Raw genomic sequence first — 17,469 nt, 5'->3', positions numbered from 1 at the left:
TCAGTTTTTTATTCCTTTCCAATAATTCTTAGCATTCTACTTTTTCCTGTGTGTTTGAACACTAAAGCAATTACTGCATGTTTTCCAATGTTTATCCCTGAGTTCACAGCTGATTCAGAGTCCATTACTGTGTATATAAAGGCTTTCCTTCTCCCATGGACATGCCTTTTCTCCTTATGGAATTCCAACTGCCATTTTATTGCACAGTGACATGCCCTCTTGTAGCTTTGTGCAGCTGGCCCTCTAAACACAAGTTATGCTTAAATTAATAGGATTCACAGGGCAGACTTAAAACAGTATTTTCTCTAAGCACTATCAAAACACATAGTTTCTTACACTAAGCTCCCTAAGAAAACAATTTATGAATAGTGGAATTAATTTATAAAATGGGCAATTTGATGCTCACTAGACCCTGCTGTTGCCTAGAGGCATTTCTGCCCTTGAACCTCAGGCCCTATGGACAGTACTCCATTGTCTCAGGGGTTCCAGTGGTAACACTGGCAATAGCAACTCATTCTTTCACACTGTTGAGTAGGGAAAAAAAAAGGCAGTACTACAGAAAATCCAGTACTACTACATCTTTAATTACAAATAATCAAATATTGGAGGAAGAGGACAATGGCAAAATCCATCCTTCTTATAATTTCAACTCTCTCCAATATTTTTCCCAACTGCAACTTCATTCCCCACTCTATAATTTTCCAAAACTCACAAACCCCGTGTCCTGGGATGACTATATGGTCTGGTATCCCATTGTCTGCTCTTCTGAAAACTGAAAATCTGTGCCACCATTTTGCACCCTGTCCCCTCCAACACCATCTCCTTTGTCTTCCTATCTTCAGAAATAAAAATACCATATTCAAAGGATAGAGCTTGTGATAAAGAAGATTTTATACCCACCACCATACTGTAGTCATATTATACTTCCATCTCAAACTGTTAACATATAAAAGATGTCTCTTGCATATTTTCATAGCTCTATATAAAATTAATGTATAATTTTTGAGTAATTACAAGCACAGGAAAGCATTCGAGTACTCCATCCAGTACCAAAATATAAAAGCTGCTTGTTTTTAGGAATAAATACAACAGATGAGTCAGGGAAGTTTCTGTCCCATTCAAATATACAGTAATATAAATTACAGCAGTAATACATCCTTTAACTAAAAAAAAAAAAAAAAAAAAAAAGGGCTCTTTAAAACAAACTAAATTGTATAAAAAGTGACTTGTTAACACACAAAAATCTTAATGGCTAGAATTGCTGTTCTTACCTTTGTTTTCTTAGCTGCATATCTTCCATCACTCCTTGGATGTGGTCCACATTTTCTTTGTTTTCAATGGTCACATCTTTGCCATAGGCCCATGATGCCTGGTTAGATATCTGATCAAGAAGACTTTGACCTTTCTCACGCAAGCCTTGCAAGCCTAAGTCTAATAAGAGAAAGGAAAAAAAAGGTCAGTGATCAATTTTGGTGGGTTTTTGCTCAATGGAGAGAGATAAAATGTAACAAAATCATACATGAATGAAGACTGGAACCTGAAAAAGGAAAAAGACATTACTATATCCTTCACCACCCTTTCCAACTCAAGTTTGAATGAGTATTTGCCTATATTAACAAAGAAGTGAGGCTTTGCTATTTTATGACCTAGCAGATAACAAGAAAAGGAACAGAAATTGACAGCATGTCAACCTTTCAGCTTATACATAGCTAATTAATGTCTTTCATCCACACAGCTACATAATTCCTAAAATATTTATCACTGCTAAGCAGTTGTAGCCTAAGTGTTCTTCCACTGCAATATATCTGATATGGCTGATAAAATTTTCTACACTGAAATTTGCCAACCCTTGGGATCTGCTGTTACATCTCTTATCTGGCAGCTCTACTATCTGTTTTCCTGAAGGAACATCTCATTTATGCATCAAACTATTATATTCCAATCACACCTACTTCTGCCATAAATTATTTTTCTTTGCAGCTCTTTCTCCCACAACTTAATGAAAAAGCTGAACACTGTAGAACCCTTCCAACTGAAATAATCAATTCCATATGCTTGACAGTGGAACAACCTTCAATGTGCCATTTATTAACATATACATTCAAAGTTACTGCAAAACACCCAGTACAAGCATTCTAAAATTGAGTGGATAAAACCTTAATCATCAAGGCATCAGTTCTGGAGACAAAAAGATCATCTAAGCACTATAATTCCAAATCACTAAAGATTTATGGGGAAAAGAAGTTGGTTTACAGATGAAATGCATGATAATGGCATATAACAAAAATATATATTAGATGTAAAACATTTAAAAGGAAACAGTTCCAGATCATTTCCCCAGACAAAACTACTACACAGTTAGATGGCATAAGCCTGCCCAAAGTAACTCAGTGGAACATTACACAGTGAGGAATCAGAAGTCATAAGATCTTTATTCCCTGCTTTCTTGGTGATTTTTAAAAGGGATTACTGTATCTTCCCCCTGTAATGCACTCAATAGAATGTGTGTGTCTGAAATGCAGAAATATCTTGCTTACCAACACTTTTCAATTTCTCTTCCAGTAGTTTCAATGTTTGTTGAATTGATGCTCCATCTGCTGGTGCTACATCCACACATAACATTCCTAGTAAACCATCCAACTGCTGAGACAACTAAAATGTAAGAACATAAATGCTGATATTTAAAAAGAAGTTTGAGCTTCAGATGGTTGGGTTTATAATCTTCTAAATGCTTGGAAATTTGTCATTTTCAAATTTCTCTTTGCAGCTACAGGAAACGAAAGTCAAGATGAAAGATAAATGACCCATCTGCCTTGTAGAAATCCAAGAGAACACATCCCCAGATGGTGGGAGAGTAAGAAACCAAGATTCTACTTGCTTTGTAAGAAAAATATAGGAAAGGAACATGCCATTTTACAAAAAGAAACTATGAAAAGTACAACAAATTCCAGTTCAATTAATGCATATGCCTCTAAATAAAAAAACAAGAGGTGCAAAAAAGTAACTTTCCAACTAGTAACCATTTTATTTCAAATAGTACTGAAATACAAGACATATTACAAAGCACTTCCCTACTAAAAAGAGGGGTGCCAATTTTCCCAGTGTTTCAATTACAGTAAATAGTGATTTGCAGTATTTTCCAAGTGATATTATATTTCCCTTCATCTCTCTGAATATTTTCCAATGCATTCAACATTTACAATACTAAGACACTAATTTGCTGACAACACCTTAAAAAAAATTAAAAAGAAACACTTACATCCTGGGCAACACTGTGGAATTCAAGTGCTGCTTGTAACAGGTTCTGCCTGAATTCCAGCTGACTGGCCTGCCTGTAACACACATCACTCAGCTGTTGCTGCAATGCTTTCAATTCCACAAGGTCCTCCTCATCCCCTGCATTTAGAAGAGCTGCTATCTGCTGATTAAGCTCAACATAAACAGCAAACCACTCCTAGAAACACAAGAAGATGAAGAATTAAAAATGCCAAATACAATTTTATTTCTCTTAAATGGTATACGTCTGACTGCAGGCTAATAAATAATCAGATTGAAAAAGGAGGTAAATACAGAATACACCATCTCAAAGACAAGGAAAAATATTCCTGATTTCAAACCAACTCTCAATAAAGGGCTTAGTAGATGTCAATACATGCATTGTAGAATAAAAAATGCAGTGCAGAAAGATGGGAAGAGTTCAACACATGGCTCCTAGTCCCAGCACAAGCTTCCACCAAAAGAGGAAATCCAACATTTAAAAAAAATTGCTAGTGCTTAAATATCTGTACTGGTCTACTGAAACAAAAATATCACTTTTGCCAAGTGATCAGCTATTATTAAAAGCTGTTCACAGGACTATCCAGGTGTTACTTTCAGTAACATGACTGAAATTAGCAATAGCTTCCTTAAAATTTTTAGAAAAAATACTGCTGTTGACAATATGGAAGTAATCTGTATCTTCTGAATAAAAGTCTGTCCATGCACAGAAACTTCAAAATGATCCTTGTTTCTTATTTAAGGAAAGCTTTATAGCAATCGATTTAAAATGTGCAGATTTGTTTTTTACGTGGCTTGATTACTGAATACATAAGATTTAGTCATGCTGTCCTATTGGTGTATTTGCAGAGGAAAATAGTTCAAATATTTAACAATTTGGGGAGATTTAAAAACAGCTTGATACATCCAGATCACATTCACATCTTGCATGACTGAGATGTCTGTAAAGCAAAATGTGTTTGCTCAACAGCTCTAATTTTGACCTTGAAGTGTCCTATGCATTTCTATGGAACAGCACCATCTCTTGGCCTACAATACTTGATTTAATTTGTATTCTTGTCTCGCTCCTATTGTGATGTTTAGAATTTTGTAAATTATGTCTTCAGCTTTTGCATCATTTATTTACAAATCATGCAAAACGGAGTATAAATATCCATATTCTGAATTTTTTTTCTTTTTTCCCAAAGCTGCCTCTACCATCTGCTCACAGAAAAAAAAAAAAAAAGAGCATATGAAAAGAGCAAGGAGGGGAACAAAGAGAAAGAAATGAAAAAGTTTAATTGGCAATCAGTCAAAAATTTAAGAGGAGAATAAATCTCTCATCTGTCCCAAAAGGGGAAACTATGATGACATAATGTGAAAACATCTTCCATTGTGACATGTGTACTGTAGATACAGATTCAGCTCAATCAATTCACCAAACGTAGTTCTTCAACACTGAACATACAAATCCAGCTAAATCTGACAAACTATAATATGAGAAGCTAAAAAAATTTAGATTAATATGTTTAAGGATTTTGGTTTTGGGTTTTTTTCCAGTTTTTATTTTTAGTATTAAAGTAAGTAAGAAATGCAGCAATTTATTTTGATCAAGCTATTAGTAAAATTAGGATACCACAAAACCAGGTATAAAATCATGTTTCTCATCTTTTTCATGGCAGAACTTAGGCACAGTTGCATGTGACAGCTCAAACCCATACAGCAAAGACCTTCTCAAAAACAACAGTTCTAGTATATTGCTCATGAATACAACTACCAGAAAATTAAATCCCCCCAAAAATCCAAGCACCCCTTCCCCACAAAAAAACCAAAAAAACCCACACCCTATGGAAATTGTTTTTTTCACTTCAGAGTAAACTGAAGGAAAAAAAAGAATCTCCAAAACAAATCAAACATTTTTGTAAGTCTCTTCAAAATACTATAATCAACATTAAACAGAAGGTGATGAAAGAAAGCAAGCATACAAGCTGTCAATTCAATTATTAGGAGAAAAAAAACCAGGAAAACAATGAAAGAGGAAGCATAAAAATCAAAGGAAAAGGCAAAGCACATGTTTTACTGCTGTTGACAAGAAATGGTTTTAATCTCTAAAGTCTTCAAAATTTAAGGTAGGACAGTGGTCTTCCAATTACTTCCTTTGATATAAAATAATTTTCTTTTCTGACTTATTTCTGCAAACTCCTGCCAGCAGCTGGGAACCAAGCCGTGTTCCATGCTGCCGTGCTTCAGCACTCTGTAAGGCAGCCTGCAAACTTCAGAGGGATTTCAATGATTCCAAGGACTGCATTTAGCCCCAGCTAAAGCACAGCTCTCTGTCATAGCTATCCAAGTGGAAACAAAGTAAGTTCAGTCTTGTTTTTTCTTTTCAGTTTGAAATAGCAATATAACAAGAAGACACTTTTTTTTTTGTCAATGAAGTGGGTAATCTAAGGTATTTGTGGTTTTTTTTTTTTCCTTTCCAATTAGGATTGCAACTACATGATGTTTTACACTTCAAAAGGTACTGGTTTCCACAGTGCTTGGAGAAATGACAAGACAGAGGAGATGGGATTTATTTAACCAAATATGACAGTGCTGCATCCAGCAAGGAAACCATACTCACTGAAGGTGGAGTCAGTAAAACTAGTGTTGTCTAGGTTGCTGTGTTCCTCAGACTAAAGGTTTAGGTTTTTTTTTCCTCTCCCTTAAATTACATCTGAAAAATTATAACCCAGTGACTATTTTTGTTGCCATGATTGCAAACAGAACTTAGGAAAAGTGGACAGAATTGCCAGTGTCTACACCAAGGAAAGTCACAAAAGGTGAACAGCACTGTGAGCAAAACTCCCTTTGGGAGCACTGAATATTCATAACCTAATTATAGTTAATCATCTCATGGAAAGACAAAATTCTGCTGAAGCTTAGGAAGTAATCAAAATTAGAAGCAAAGGCATCAAGTTAGTGTAGTTATAAAACAGCATCCTCATGATTTCATTATGAACATAAAGTATATCTAAAGTCTTAAGCCAGTTTCAGTGGTTGGTAAGTGTACTCTAATAGAGGCAAAAACATTAAGTTATTCACCTCAGAAGTGCAGGACCTCTCAGATATTTTGGCAGAGAGGAAAAAGTAAATTTATTCCTTCTACTCTACATGAAAATTTAAGAACTGCTGTACCGTACTAAACCCAAGAAAAACCACAGATAGAAATCTGTATTTTTCTACAATGGAAAAAAAATAATATGCAAATATAGTGACCATATCAGTTCTATTACTGCTCAGGTAATTTCCTCTAACTCATAACATCATGCACTATGCAAAATTTCATAACCAAAATACATTGCTCATAACTACATGCACTTAGAACCATTTTGATACTTGAAAAGGGTATGGGAAATCTCACACTGTGCTGACTCTCAATCTCTTCATGTTTCTGTTGCAAAGCTTGTGAAGCTCTAATGGAATCTCCTATTCCCCACTGGGTTCTTAGTTGTTCTGATCCAGGTCCTTCAAGCCAATTGACAACCTGTCAAAACATAAAAACAAAGTAGCAAATCAATTATACAAAAACTGGTATAAAAAGAATTTCGTAACAGGAGCAGAAATAAAAACAAGCATATGTTTATTAAAAAAACAGACCTTTTTCAGCTCTGTAAAAATCTTGCTGTTGAATCCATTCACATCCTTCAAAATTTTAAATAGAAACTACTTTTCATTAACCTTAGCCTGTCAGCTCCATGAAAACAGGCGGCAGCTATGACAAGATTTTTCATATAGACAATTGTTATTTCATAACTCTTGTCAATAAAACAGCTCAAAGCACAATGATAACGGACCTCTTGTGTTCAAACCAGAATTTTTTTTGCACAAGTGATTACAATGCACAGTTGTGCTCAACCTCACACCTGAGAGCTTTCTCCTTTTTTCTCTGAATAAACCAACACTCAAGTACAGGATCCATATTTGTTTCAAAATTAAACTTGCACACCAGGTTGCTCTATTCAAATAACAGAAACCTGTTACTGAGTTTTTGTGGCCACATCTAATGGAATCTGTCCTTGCAGGGTCACAGCAACAATTTTGGACTGCAGTCTTGGATTTCTTTTATTATTATTTTGAAACTATTTTTGATGCAAATATTACTTAAAACAAAGCAGAAGGTTGCTCAAATCTTGCTTTCCTTACATACATTTGAATTATTAGATGATATCTGTGGAAAAATTTTCTGATAAATTTTTAAATATCTGGGAAACAGAGATAGCTGCAATGAAACCAAGTGCAGAAGTCACTTACTACTGAAGTCCTGAGGTAAGAAAATGCAGGAATACCTTCAGATTCTGAACCTCAATAAAAAGGCATAGGAAGCCAGCTTCCTGTCTTTAATGTCAGTTTTGTTTAAACATTGATCACAAAACAGCTTCACACAGATTTTCAGGAAACATAATACAATACACAATGTAACCCCATAGCCATGAAGACAAATGAAGCAGGGACTAATTGGACCATTTTCCTAGTGCTGCTTGACTGCACTGCAGCAGTAATGAAGAAGAAGCATTGTTACAGAAGGCTGCTCAATTCACTCCAGCTTTGAGTCATTGCATATCTGCCTTCCCACTGCCCATTTTGCCCCATGCCAAAACACTGCTTCAGAGCATATATTCATTGCTCCAAAAGTATTCTGAGTCTTCCTTGCTTTTACTATTTCTAGGACAAATTATGACTCTACAGTTGCAGGTTCTTTTTTGTTTAAAGAGAAACTTCCTGTTGTGCTCAGCACCTCTGCACAGCTGTTATGGGTTAAATATGGAACTGACCTAGAAGTGAAGGGACCCAGATGTCCCCCTCTGAGGTCAGAGTGGCCTGGAAAACTTACACATGGAAATGACAGTTCTCATGCAAGTCTGAAACAGTGGACAAGGCCACTGCTTAGCAGCTGCCCATTACAAGTTTCCAGCAACTATTGCATTGACTCTGCAACTGCTTAGGCCAGCACATGGCTGTTCCTGTGACAGATGCTTAAACTGAGGAGGGAACGCTCAGAAAAATGTGATGTAATTTTCATAAAATAAACTTTAAACTTTAAAATTAGTGACAAGGCTAGTGCAAGACCTCACATTTTTTGTGAACTAAAATTAGAAAAATAGTAACTAACACCTCTGCCTAAGGAAGGACAAAGCCAGAGCTTATCCTAACCTATAGTTACAATAATAAGCAGCATTTTAAAAAACTGCTTATTACAAAACATCTGACAATCACAGCACCCTTTACATTACAGAATGAAAGACAAAGGAGAGGGAAACAAAACCATGGAACAGAAGCAAAAGGGGTAATTCAAAAGAGAGGGTAGGATGTTGAAAGCATAAGGGACAGACTCAGTTTTGGATAAGAGGGCTTTGAGATAGGAGTAAGAGCTAAGCACGTCACAGTAAGGAGAAGCAGCAAGTAGTGAAACTGAGATAGGAACACAAAAGCAAGCCAGAAGTGGTCAGCAATATAAGATGGCACACAAATAACAAAATAGGAATGCAACTGCCAAGGATGCCAGCAAAAGATCAAAACACAAAAGAATAAAATAACAGCAAAACAAAGGAAAAGCACCCACTCCAATTAAAGTAGTGCAAGTACTTTTATATGGCAGCTTCTGCTTATTTTGTCAAAGCAAATTCCATAGCAACTTTGCCTCCACTGGCTTCCTTCTGCACATCATTTACTTCTTACTTTTAGCCTTTAACTCCTTCTATTAGCCTCATTTTTTGCTATAAACCCAAAGGAAACTAAATAATTTCCTACATTTAGTAAGTTTTTCTCAAATATTTGTATGCTATTTAGAAAGCTTTTAAAAGCCCTTTAAAAAAACTGATTAGTTTGGCAAAAGAGCAAAACACATTCTTCCTGTGTACTGAAACTCAGTTCACTTGCCAGGTAACATCTGTAGCGTACACAGAGCAAACAAATAACTATTTCTACTACAAATACTGAAAAATGAAGCTGAGTAATGGCAAACAATTCTATTTAAATGCATTAATGTCAGTTTGCCAAAGTATGATAAAAATCACATCTTGTTCAACCACTAAAACATAAAACACAGAAAAAAACCTCACCTGATAATACCCAAAGCTGTGCTGATATGCTCTATATAGGATTATATTAACCTCTCATATATTTTTAATACTTCCAGCTCAATATCTCAACAAATGACATCTGCTTTTTAGATTTTTTTTTACAGTAATCAAATTACTGTAGAAATTAAAATTATCTACTTGGTAGATTTCTATTTTCACTGCTAGACATGACAGAATTGATTAGTTTTTATTTTTACCCGTATCTACAATGCTCTAAAATGCAAGTACTCAACTTGCACTCCTCATGCATTAGAAATGGCAATGTTGAAAGGTTAAAAGCAATTATCTATTCCATTTTCTGCATATTCAAACTATACATAATCTTAAAAATATACATATCTAATTTCAAGTGATAAACACAAGAAGAATAAATTAATTCCATTTCCTTGATTTTTGTCTAGTGAGACACTGCTGAGAAAATGTTGAAAGTGCTAATTGCATGGCTGTTTCCAAAGGACTGAACCAGTTCATCATGACCTTTCACATGCTATGGATTAGGAAATTTATATTCATTCTTGTCAGGGTGTTCCTGAAATACAGACAGTTTAAGCACTTCAGCTTAGGTTAAACCACCAAGTATTAGACAAATAAAGGAATAAATAATGGCTTATCATCAGTAACAGGAACTTTAAATGACATAGGCAGGGGAAGGTTTTCAACTCTCTAGCAAAGCTGACGCTCAGTCAAAGGTGTTCTTCTCTTTGCAAGCAGGGTAATTGCCAGTATTTGCACCTCCAGCAATGCAGCCATGCACTGTGCAGCAAAGGGGCAGCCCCAAGGCAAGAGAGCACATCTATAACAACCTCCACAAATCAGAATAGCCTTTGGAAAGTCGCTGTGGCAGCCACAATGTAAAGCACTGAATGAAACCAGCACACTGACATTTGTGACGTGACGGGAGGCATTTGCAGAATTCACAGTCTGGGACCTCGGTGCCGTCCAGCAGAGCTGCAGGCTTACCTGCATTACCTTCTGCTGGATCTCCTCCAGCTGCGTGCGCTTGCTGCGCTGCCTGCACACCTCCTGGTAGCGGGTGTACTGCTCTCGGAGCGAGTCCAGCAGCTTCATCACCTGCGGCTGCGCCAGCAGCTCGTCGTCCATGGGAGACCAGGACACGCCTCCGTCCGAGCCATTGAACCGCCGCTGCTGCAGCTCGGACAGCAGCTCGTGACCTTGAACCACAGCACCAGGCGGTTAGTCTAGATTACAGTAACACAGCCACTAAAGTCAGCAGTGAGACTGCCTGCTTTTAAACCATCAGCAGTGCATTTCTGCAGCTAATGATCTGTCATACATTGGGCACACTTAATGATACAATTTCATGCAGAGCTTTGGTCAGTTTGTGGGGCTGGATCAGTCATAAAACAGAAGAAATGTGGTATATTTCAGATATAGAATACCTGAACATTCTAACATTCAAATTGATAATAGCATTGGATAACGTAAAGAAAATTCAAAAGCACAATCCTGAGTCTGAAACAACTGAAGTATTGATTTACTTAAAAATGGTGAGTAGCATCCAAAGTATTTCTCTCAAACCATTCATGTTCTTATATTGAATGAATGCTCTAAAAAGGAGGCACTAAAAACCTGACTGTATAATTTCTGTATTGTCTTTCAGGATTTTTATATCAAGTACAACTCTTTCATAGAGAGTGTAAAGCTGAATAATAACTATTTTTTCAGTGTTCTGCTCTCACCTGTCTTGCTCTTTTCTTTATGCTCTTAGGGATCATAACAGGGTACAGCCTCTCTAGGGTGCAGTGACTTTCATACACACAAAAATACTATGCTTTGACTATCTAATCTTTTGCCTAAACTGTTTGAAGAATGTTATTCTTGTGTTGAAGTTCTCAGTATGTAAGCACCACACTACAATTAGACAATTAGGCTAAAATCTAGTGACACTGTCTACAGACACTTCATGTTTTAAAAACTTCAAAGCCCAGAGTGAGAAATTGTTTCACATTTTAACTCAAACCAGTACTATCCCACATCTAGATAAGCTAAATTTTTACACAGAGGGCACATAAAGCCACTGTGGCAAGTATTACATGTGACCCACACATTAGTTTATAGGAGGCTATAGGGTAAAAATTCTAAGCTGACTCTGATCACCACCTAACACTATACATTACTTCTTATTCCACAAAGGCACTAATAGAAAAAAAAAATTCCAGTCCAAATCAAAGTACTATTGTACTTTATTGTCAATAGGAATTTCAACCTAAACCCAAATATGTTAAAGAATCCCAAATCATTTAACGCTGAATAGAGAGTCCAAGAAGTAAAGTATGCTTCACTTTTCTGACAGATAATCAGCTCAGAACTAGACTGATGCAAATTTTCAGAACTGTGCAGAAAAATCCTCTCTATATTGCAACCATCTGGTGGCTACTGAGATGAATTCATTCTATAAGACAAATATATTGACAAGAGCTAGGAACAAAGCATTCCCAAAATTAAACATAATAGTTATCGTAATATTGTAAAGATGTTAGTGGGACTATAAAATCATGTATTTTAAAAGACATGTTTGGAGTTCTGCCATTTCTTAGCACCACTTTTTTTAATCCAAAGATTACAGCAGTTGATAAACTTGTCACATTATGAAGATGGCTAAGATAAAAGATAACAGCTGTGCCCTCTGTGCTTTCACTTGGGGCCCAAAATGAATTATGTTATATTACTGACCAACATTCTAATTTTTTGACTTACTATACCTGTCTGCAATACCATCTCAGGATCAACTGATGGAAGGAAGTTCAAATCTATTGATCTTTGAAAAAAATAACAAACACATTATTAAAATTTGTATTACAGTAGCACAAAAAACTTCAGCTAAGGCTAGAACTACCTGATGGTCTTAAAAGACTTTTTTTCTCACTTAGTAAAGTACTCACTTTTTCAACTCATTAAAACACATGTGAACCAAAACACAAGTGGAAGTGCATGTAATGAGTTGAATGAGCATCCATCTCAGACACTCATGTATTTTGTAGTACACATTATATAGGTTTAGAATTTCTTTACACATTTCAAGGTATTTAAGGTATATTATTTTTTCAGTATTTTTCTGGAATGCAAACGAAATTTTATAATCCAAAAGTATTGATTTCAAAAAGTGAATCACATACCTCTCTCTCTCTTGTTGAGTTCCTTTATCACTTCCATTGTTAATTAGAGCAAGCTCATCCAGTAAAGATGTTGACTCTTTTGTGAACTTTTCAAATACCTAAATAAGAGGAAAGTTTTAATGTAAGAAACAAAAATTTTAGGTAGCTGTATTGAAGGCATCAGTGCAAATTTATCCAGTAGTTCCATTAGTATACTTCAGTCTCTACACAGTGTAACTATTTCCCAGCATTCAGATAATAGGAAGGAAACAACAGAAACAACAGTGTTCTTTTTCAGAGAACACTTTAGAGCAGTAAGATTCCTTAGGGAAACAGTAAATATTACACTGAATATAATGAATACTGAAAAAGACTGAGCTATCTGTAAAACCTGTAAGATCTTATGGACATATTTATTCTGCATCTTATTTTTAGACTTGAATAATACTAAAGAATCAAGGCATGTTACACAATTATAGGACAGCTTATTTGGAAGGATTAAAACTTTGTAAAGATTCCAGCTTCTAATCACTAAATGGACCATATTGTAATGAATAACAAAAATAAAAGAAAACTGTATTTTATTATATTATATAGAAAGATTATATAGAATAAAATAAAGTATCAGCATCAGTTTCATTGAGCTCAGGGACTTCTGATCTCAGGTAACACATGCACAGTCAAGACACAATATTACTGTTCAGACAATTCCTCTGTACCCAATTTCTGAGGGTTGGTTTTGCTTTTTAACAGAACTGAGCACAACTAGGTGCCTTACGTGACGTGCACAGTAACTTTCAGGTCTTTTTGCTGTTATTAAATTATTAATCAATAGCTTGCCAATGAATTTTCCTTAACTTATCTAGGGCTACTTAAAATTTTAGGGGAAAGCAGGTGCAGTTGGAATTGGAGATCCCACCTGGAGACACACATTTTAAGAACAGATTACACAGGAAGAGAACACACTGTGTCAATGAAGATTAAATATTGTTTTGAAAATTCAATTTAAATAACTGAAAAGCAAGTATCAATGAAGAAAAGATTAAGAACATTCTGGAGAGCTATGCATACCAATAGTTGCTTAAACAATTTGTGCTGATAAATAATTAAAGAGTGTAGTTGCTCCTAGACATTTACTGCTTCTCGGGCTACTGGGGAAACTGTGCTGACAGAGGTTTTGGTGTAGGATACAAAACCACAGGAACCAAGATCTAAGAGATAACCCAGGAGGATCTGCAGAGTCCCAAGTATTTTCTCCTATTTTGGTCTTCAAGATCAGCCAATTTCTCTTTACAGCAACCATACCACAGACTCAGGCTCTTCTAGAGTTAGTGTTACTAAAAGAGCTTTGTTAAGGAACTGGTTATTCAACAAATTGATACATTAGCTTTATCATCCCTTGAGTAAGGCAGTGTTATCTATCACAATACTCTTAAAGCAAATGAACTGCACGACTACACACGTGACCATTTCCTACATACTTTGTAGCTCCTGCACAAAAAAATTTCAGGGCTCAAGAAGGAGACATTAAAAACCTCCAAACTCCAAAACACAAATAACTAACCAGCCTCTTATTCAACCAATCCATGTGATCATAGGTGAGAGTTCCTCCAAAATCTTCTGTAAGTTGGCATGGTTCTATGTATCGCGTCAGCTTGTTAGCAGATACTAAAATTACCTGCAACAATAAAAAAAGGTCACTTGTAGGTAATGCTCATGGTTTCCTGAAGTATCTGAGAAGTGTGCCTACAGATACTGAGCAGATCTTTCTGTGATTCAGATTTTATTGCTAAATGTTTAAATGAAACATGGCTGTTTGCAATTAATGTGGGCCTAAACCAGACAGGTGATTCTGACATGCAGTGTACACTCATGCATAATGCTGTAAGACCATCATCTTTACCACATTCTCTGTTTACAGTGGGAAAAAGAAATGTGTTCCCTGGATATCTGTTTTCCTGCTGGGAACTGATGCTTTGTGATTAAGTCATATACCACATGATCTATTTCTAGTGAATATAGTAGCAGGCTATCATACTACAAAGCACTCAGTATATGTACCACTCTCTGGCAATACTTTGAGTCTCAGAGGTGAGTTTGTGCCATAAAAGTAAAGTGCCTGCATTTACTGTGCAAACATGCTCAGCAAAAGTTGGATCAATCATACCCTTTCCATGAGCAGTCAAAAATTCAAATCTTATTATGCTTCAAAGCCTGAGTCATTTACCCATAAGACAAATCTAGTTCATCAGCTACATCAAAGCATACAGGAAAACACAGGTCCACTGCTAGGTGGAAAACTAAATTCTTGCTTTCATTTCTGCATTCTAGAGCTGTATTCATATAAGCCTAAGCCAGAAGTTGGCAGCACAGCCTGCTATGATGAATTATATGCTAAGCCTGTGGAAAAAACCCCAAGAACAACCTCTCTGTGGAAGCAGGCATATTGGCAACATATAGCCAGAAACAAAAGAAAAAAAAGAAAAGGAAATTTCCATAACCCATCAAAATATTCACATACTCTTGCAGGGCACAAGAGTATGTGGAAAGAGCTTAACTAGAGAGAGAGAGACTTCTATTCCAGCTCCATTTCCCTGCAGATACTGGAACTATAGAACAGTCAGAATAGAACAAACAGTCTATTATTGCAGAGGAAAACCTTTCAGCAACATCCAAATATACACTATTGTCCTGTACTCTTAATGGTACATGGCTGCTGTAAATGGAATTGGCTAGTAGTTTCTTTAAGTAATGCCAGTAACCAACCCAAACCCCAGAGGATTCTACATCCAAGAAAGAAGAAAAAAAAAAAAGCCTTTGTTCTTCCTTCTTTGGCACAGTTTATAGTTTAGGTAATTTTTAAACATTCATCTCTATGAGTTAATTTTAAAAAAAGAAAACTAATTTTGGTATGGTCATTTTGGCATGGAAACTAAAACAAACAGGGCAGCTGGTTCCAAAGCCTGCACAAAAAAAATAATATTTTAGCCAAATGAAAAAGTCTTCTGACAAAAAATAAACATCCACGAAAGCGATTTGGTCAAAACCCAAATTTTCTACATCTTATTAAAAAATTTTTGAAAAATAAAAACTTCCATCTCATTAATAAATCTCATTGTAACTTAAAGAATTACTACCAAACCCATTAATTCTCCAGATTTCTGATTTAAAAAATACTTCTTTCTTAAACTGTTTATTGACTGTTCACTGGGCTAGCTTCTAAAATCCTGTCCGAAGTTTTCACAATACAAACAAGTATTTGAATTTTTGACTCTGTTGTGGCAGAAATGAAGGTTCCTGAACTGAATTTAGCCCTTGCTCTAAACCTGAACTAGTGACAGTGCTAACCTAACATCCTCTATAAATGGCTTAAATTAGTAAATTAGCTTTGATATTTTCTAGGTGTCAAAAGTGCAATTTGCCTCTCTGAAGCTTCAGAAGTCATGTTTTAATCAGCTACTACAGATTAACAGTCCATAAATACACAGACCAAGAACCAAAGAAGAAAAAAAATGTTGAAAAATGAAGTAAGAAGACACTTCTCTTTTACAGATATGAATTCTACTTCAAGGTCAGCAGACTTCTGCTGTCAGATTCCTAAAATGTTTCAAAATCCAAACAGAGTAATTACCTTTTACCTTTTGTTAAAATAGATGTCAAAATACCCTATCCTAGAAAAAGCTGTCCCTTATGAATTAGTGTTTCACCCTTGTCTTTGAATTTCACCCTGCAATGTACTACCACAGGTAAAGATAAGGTAATTTACAGCTGTAAAACCAGATATAACTCTGTTTGCTTGCAAATTAAACAAATTTTGGTTTTCTTTTTTTTTTTTTTCCCCAAGGCAAATTATGCTGATTCCAGAAAAAGGGGGGGGGGGAAAAAGCAGCTTTCATAATCCAAAGTAAAAGCCTTTGGACAGCAGATTGTTGCTGGATGTTAAAATGAAGAGCTTAAATTTCCCAAGGGAGAAACAAATAGGTCTGGACAGATGGTAAGACAGAAAAAAAAAGGTATAAATTATTGAATCCTTTAATCTTTGCTTCCCTTCCCATTTGATCCACCCACTTCTGACAACAGGGACAGCTAATAAGCTGGCAGTAATAGTAGGTTTCAAACATGTCCTGTTTGCTACTGACCAGAGTCATGGAATCATCATCTGCACTCAGTTCTTTTCAAAGAACTCTGGAAGAGTGGCAGCAGCTCTCATCCTTGCACTACTCTAGGCAGTAAACTTGCTCTGTACAGTATTGGCCTGCTAAATCCTTGTGAAAGCCTTGAAAGAAATAACTCAGAACAGAGCTTTGGGAAAAGTAGAAGTTCCATATTTTTCAATAAAATCAAAACAACCTTTGCTGTCAAGCAAAAAGAGACAAAATTAAAAAGCTCATGCCTTAAGTGCAAAATTCTATTTCTCAGAAGTGAAAACACATGATTTTGACCCATGCAACATGTATCTTTTGTAATAAAAAAGCTTTAAATACTGTTTGCAGTAAGCTGACCTCTCTGTCATGGGCTGTTTTCTGCAATTTTCACTGATCATCTACAAGGGGATAGATGTAGAAGTCAAGATGAGAGAAGAACTCTAGATATTCAAGAGGGCATATAAAAGTGCCCCAAAAATGTTAAATGCATCCATCTGAACTCACTTTTTCTCTAAAGGGAAGAAATGAAAAAGCTCTTTAATGCAATTGTCACAGAGTCAAAAAAGACAAGAGTCAAACCCTACTTGAGAGCTACTTGAGAACCGGATGCTGTAAAATTTCAGTAACAAGGAGCTTTTCTCTGGAGTGTGTAATATCAGAGTAGCCACACTACTGAATCTGAAAAGGAGTAGTTACTTTCCAAAAGAGAACAATAGACATTTCCCTTGAGAACATAAAATTTAAACAAGCATAATCTAAATGTGATCTGCACTGCCACAGAACACACAGTGAAGCAAAGGCTACCTTTTCCTGAGGAGTGTAATTCTATTT

At 35.8% G+C, this 17,469-nt stretch overlaps 1 protein-coding gene across 9 annotated transcripts in view; it reads right to left on the bottom strand.

Moving 5' to 3' along the window:
- The window catches only part of SESTD1 (SEC14 and spectrin domain containing 1), a 50,072-nt gene that overhangs the window by 7,866 nt on the left and 24,737 nt on the right, over positions 1-17,469 (bottom strand). For 7 of the 9 annotated variants that reach the window (XM_056496268.1, XM_056496265.1, XM_056496267.1 and 4 more), the window contains 8 exons: positions 14,058-14,171; positions 12,515-12,612; positions 12,101-12,156; positions 10,338-10,549; positions 6,659-6,781; positions 3,260-3,454; positions 2,538-2,652; positions 1,272-1,431 (listed from right to left, as the gene is read on the bottom strand). In XM_056496268.1, the coding sequence (XP_056352243.1) occupies positions 1,272-1,431; positions 2,538-2,652; positions 3,260-3,454; positions 6,659-6,781; positions 10,338-10,549; positions 12,101-12,156; positions 12,515-12,612; positions 14,058-14,171 (1,073 nt within the window). The remainder of the gene's footprint in view (positions 1-1,271; positions 1,432-2,537; positions 2,653-3,259; positions 3,455-6,658; positions 6,782-10,337; positions 10,550-12,100; positions 12,157-12,514; positions 12,613-14,057; positions 14,172-17,469) is intronic. The other 2 variants (XM_056496274.1, XM_056496273.1) reach the window with 1 other exon arrangement.

The sequence above is a fragment of the Oenanthe melanoleuca genome, chromosome 7, assembly GCF_029582105.1.
Source record: "Oenanthe melanoleuca isolate GR-GAL-2019-014 chromosome 7, OMel1.0, whole genome shotgun sequence".
Classification (NCBI taxonomy): domain Eukaryota; kingdom Metazoa; phylum Chordata; class Aves; order Passeriformes; family Muscicapidae; genus Oenanthe; species Oenanthe melanoleuca.
This window is presented reverse-complemented; position numbering and strand designations above follow the sequence as displayed.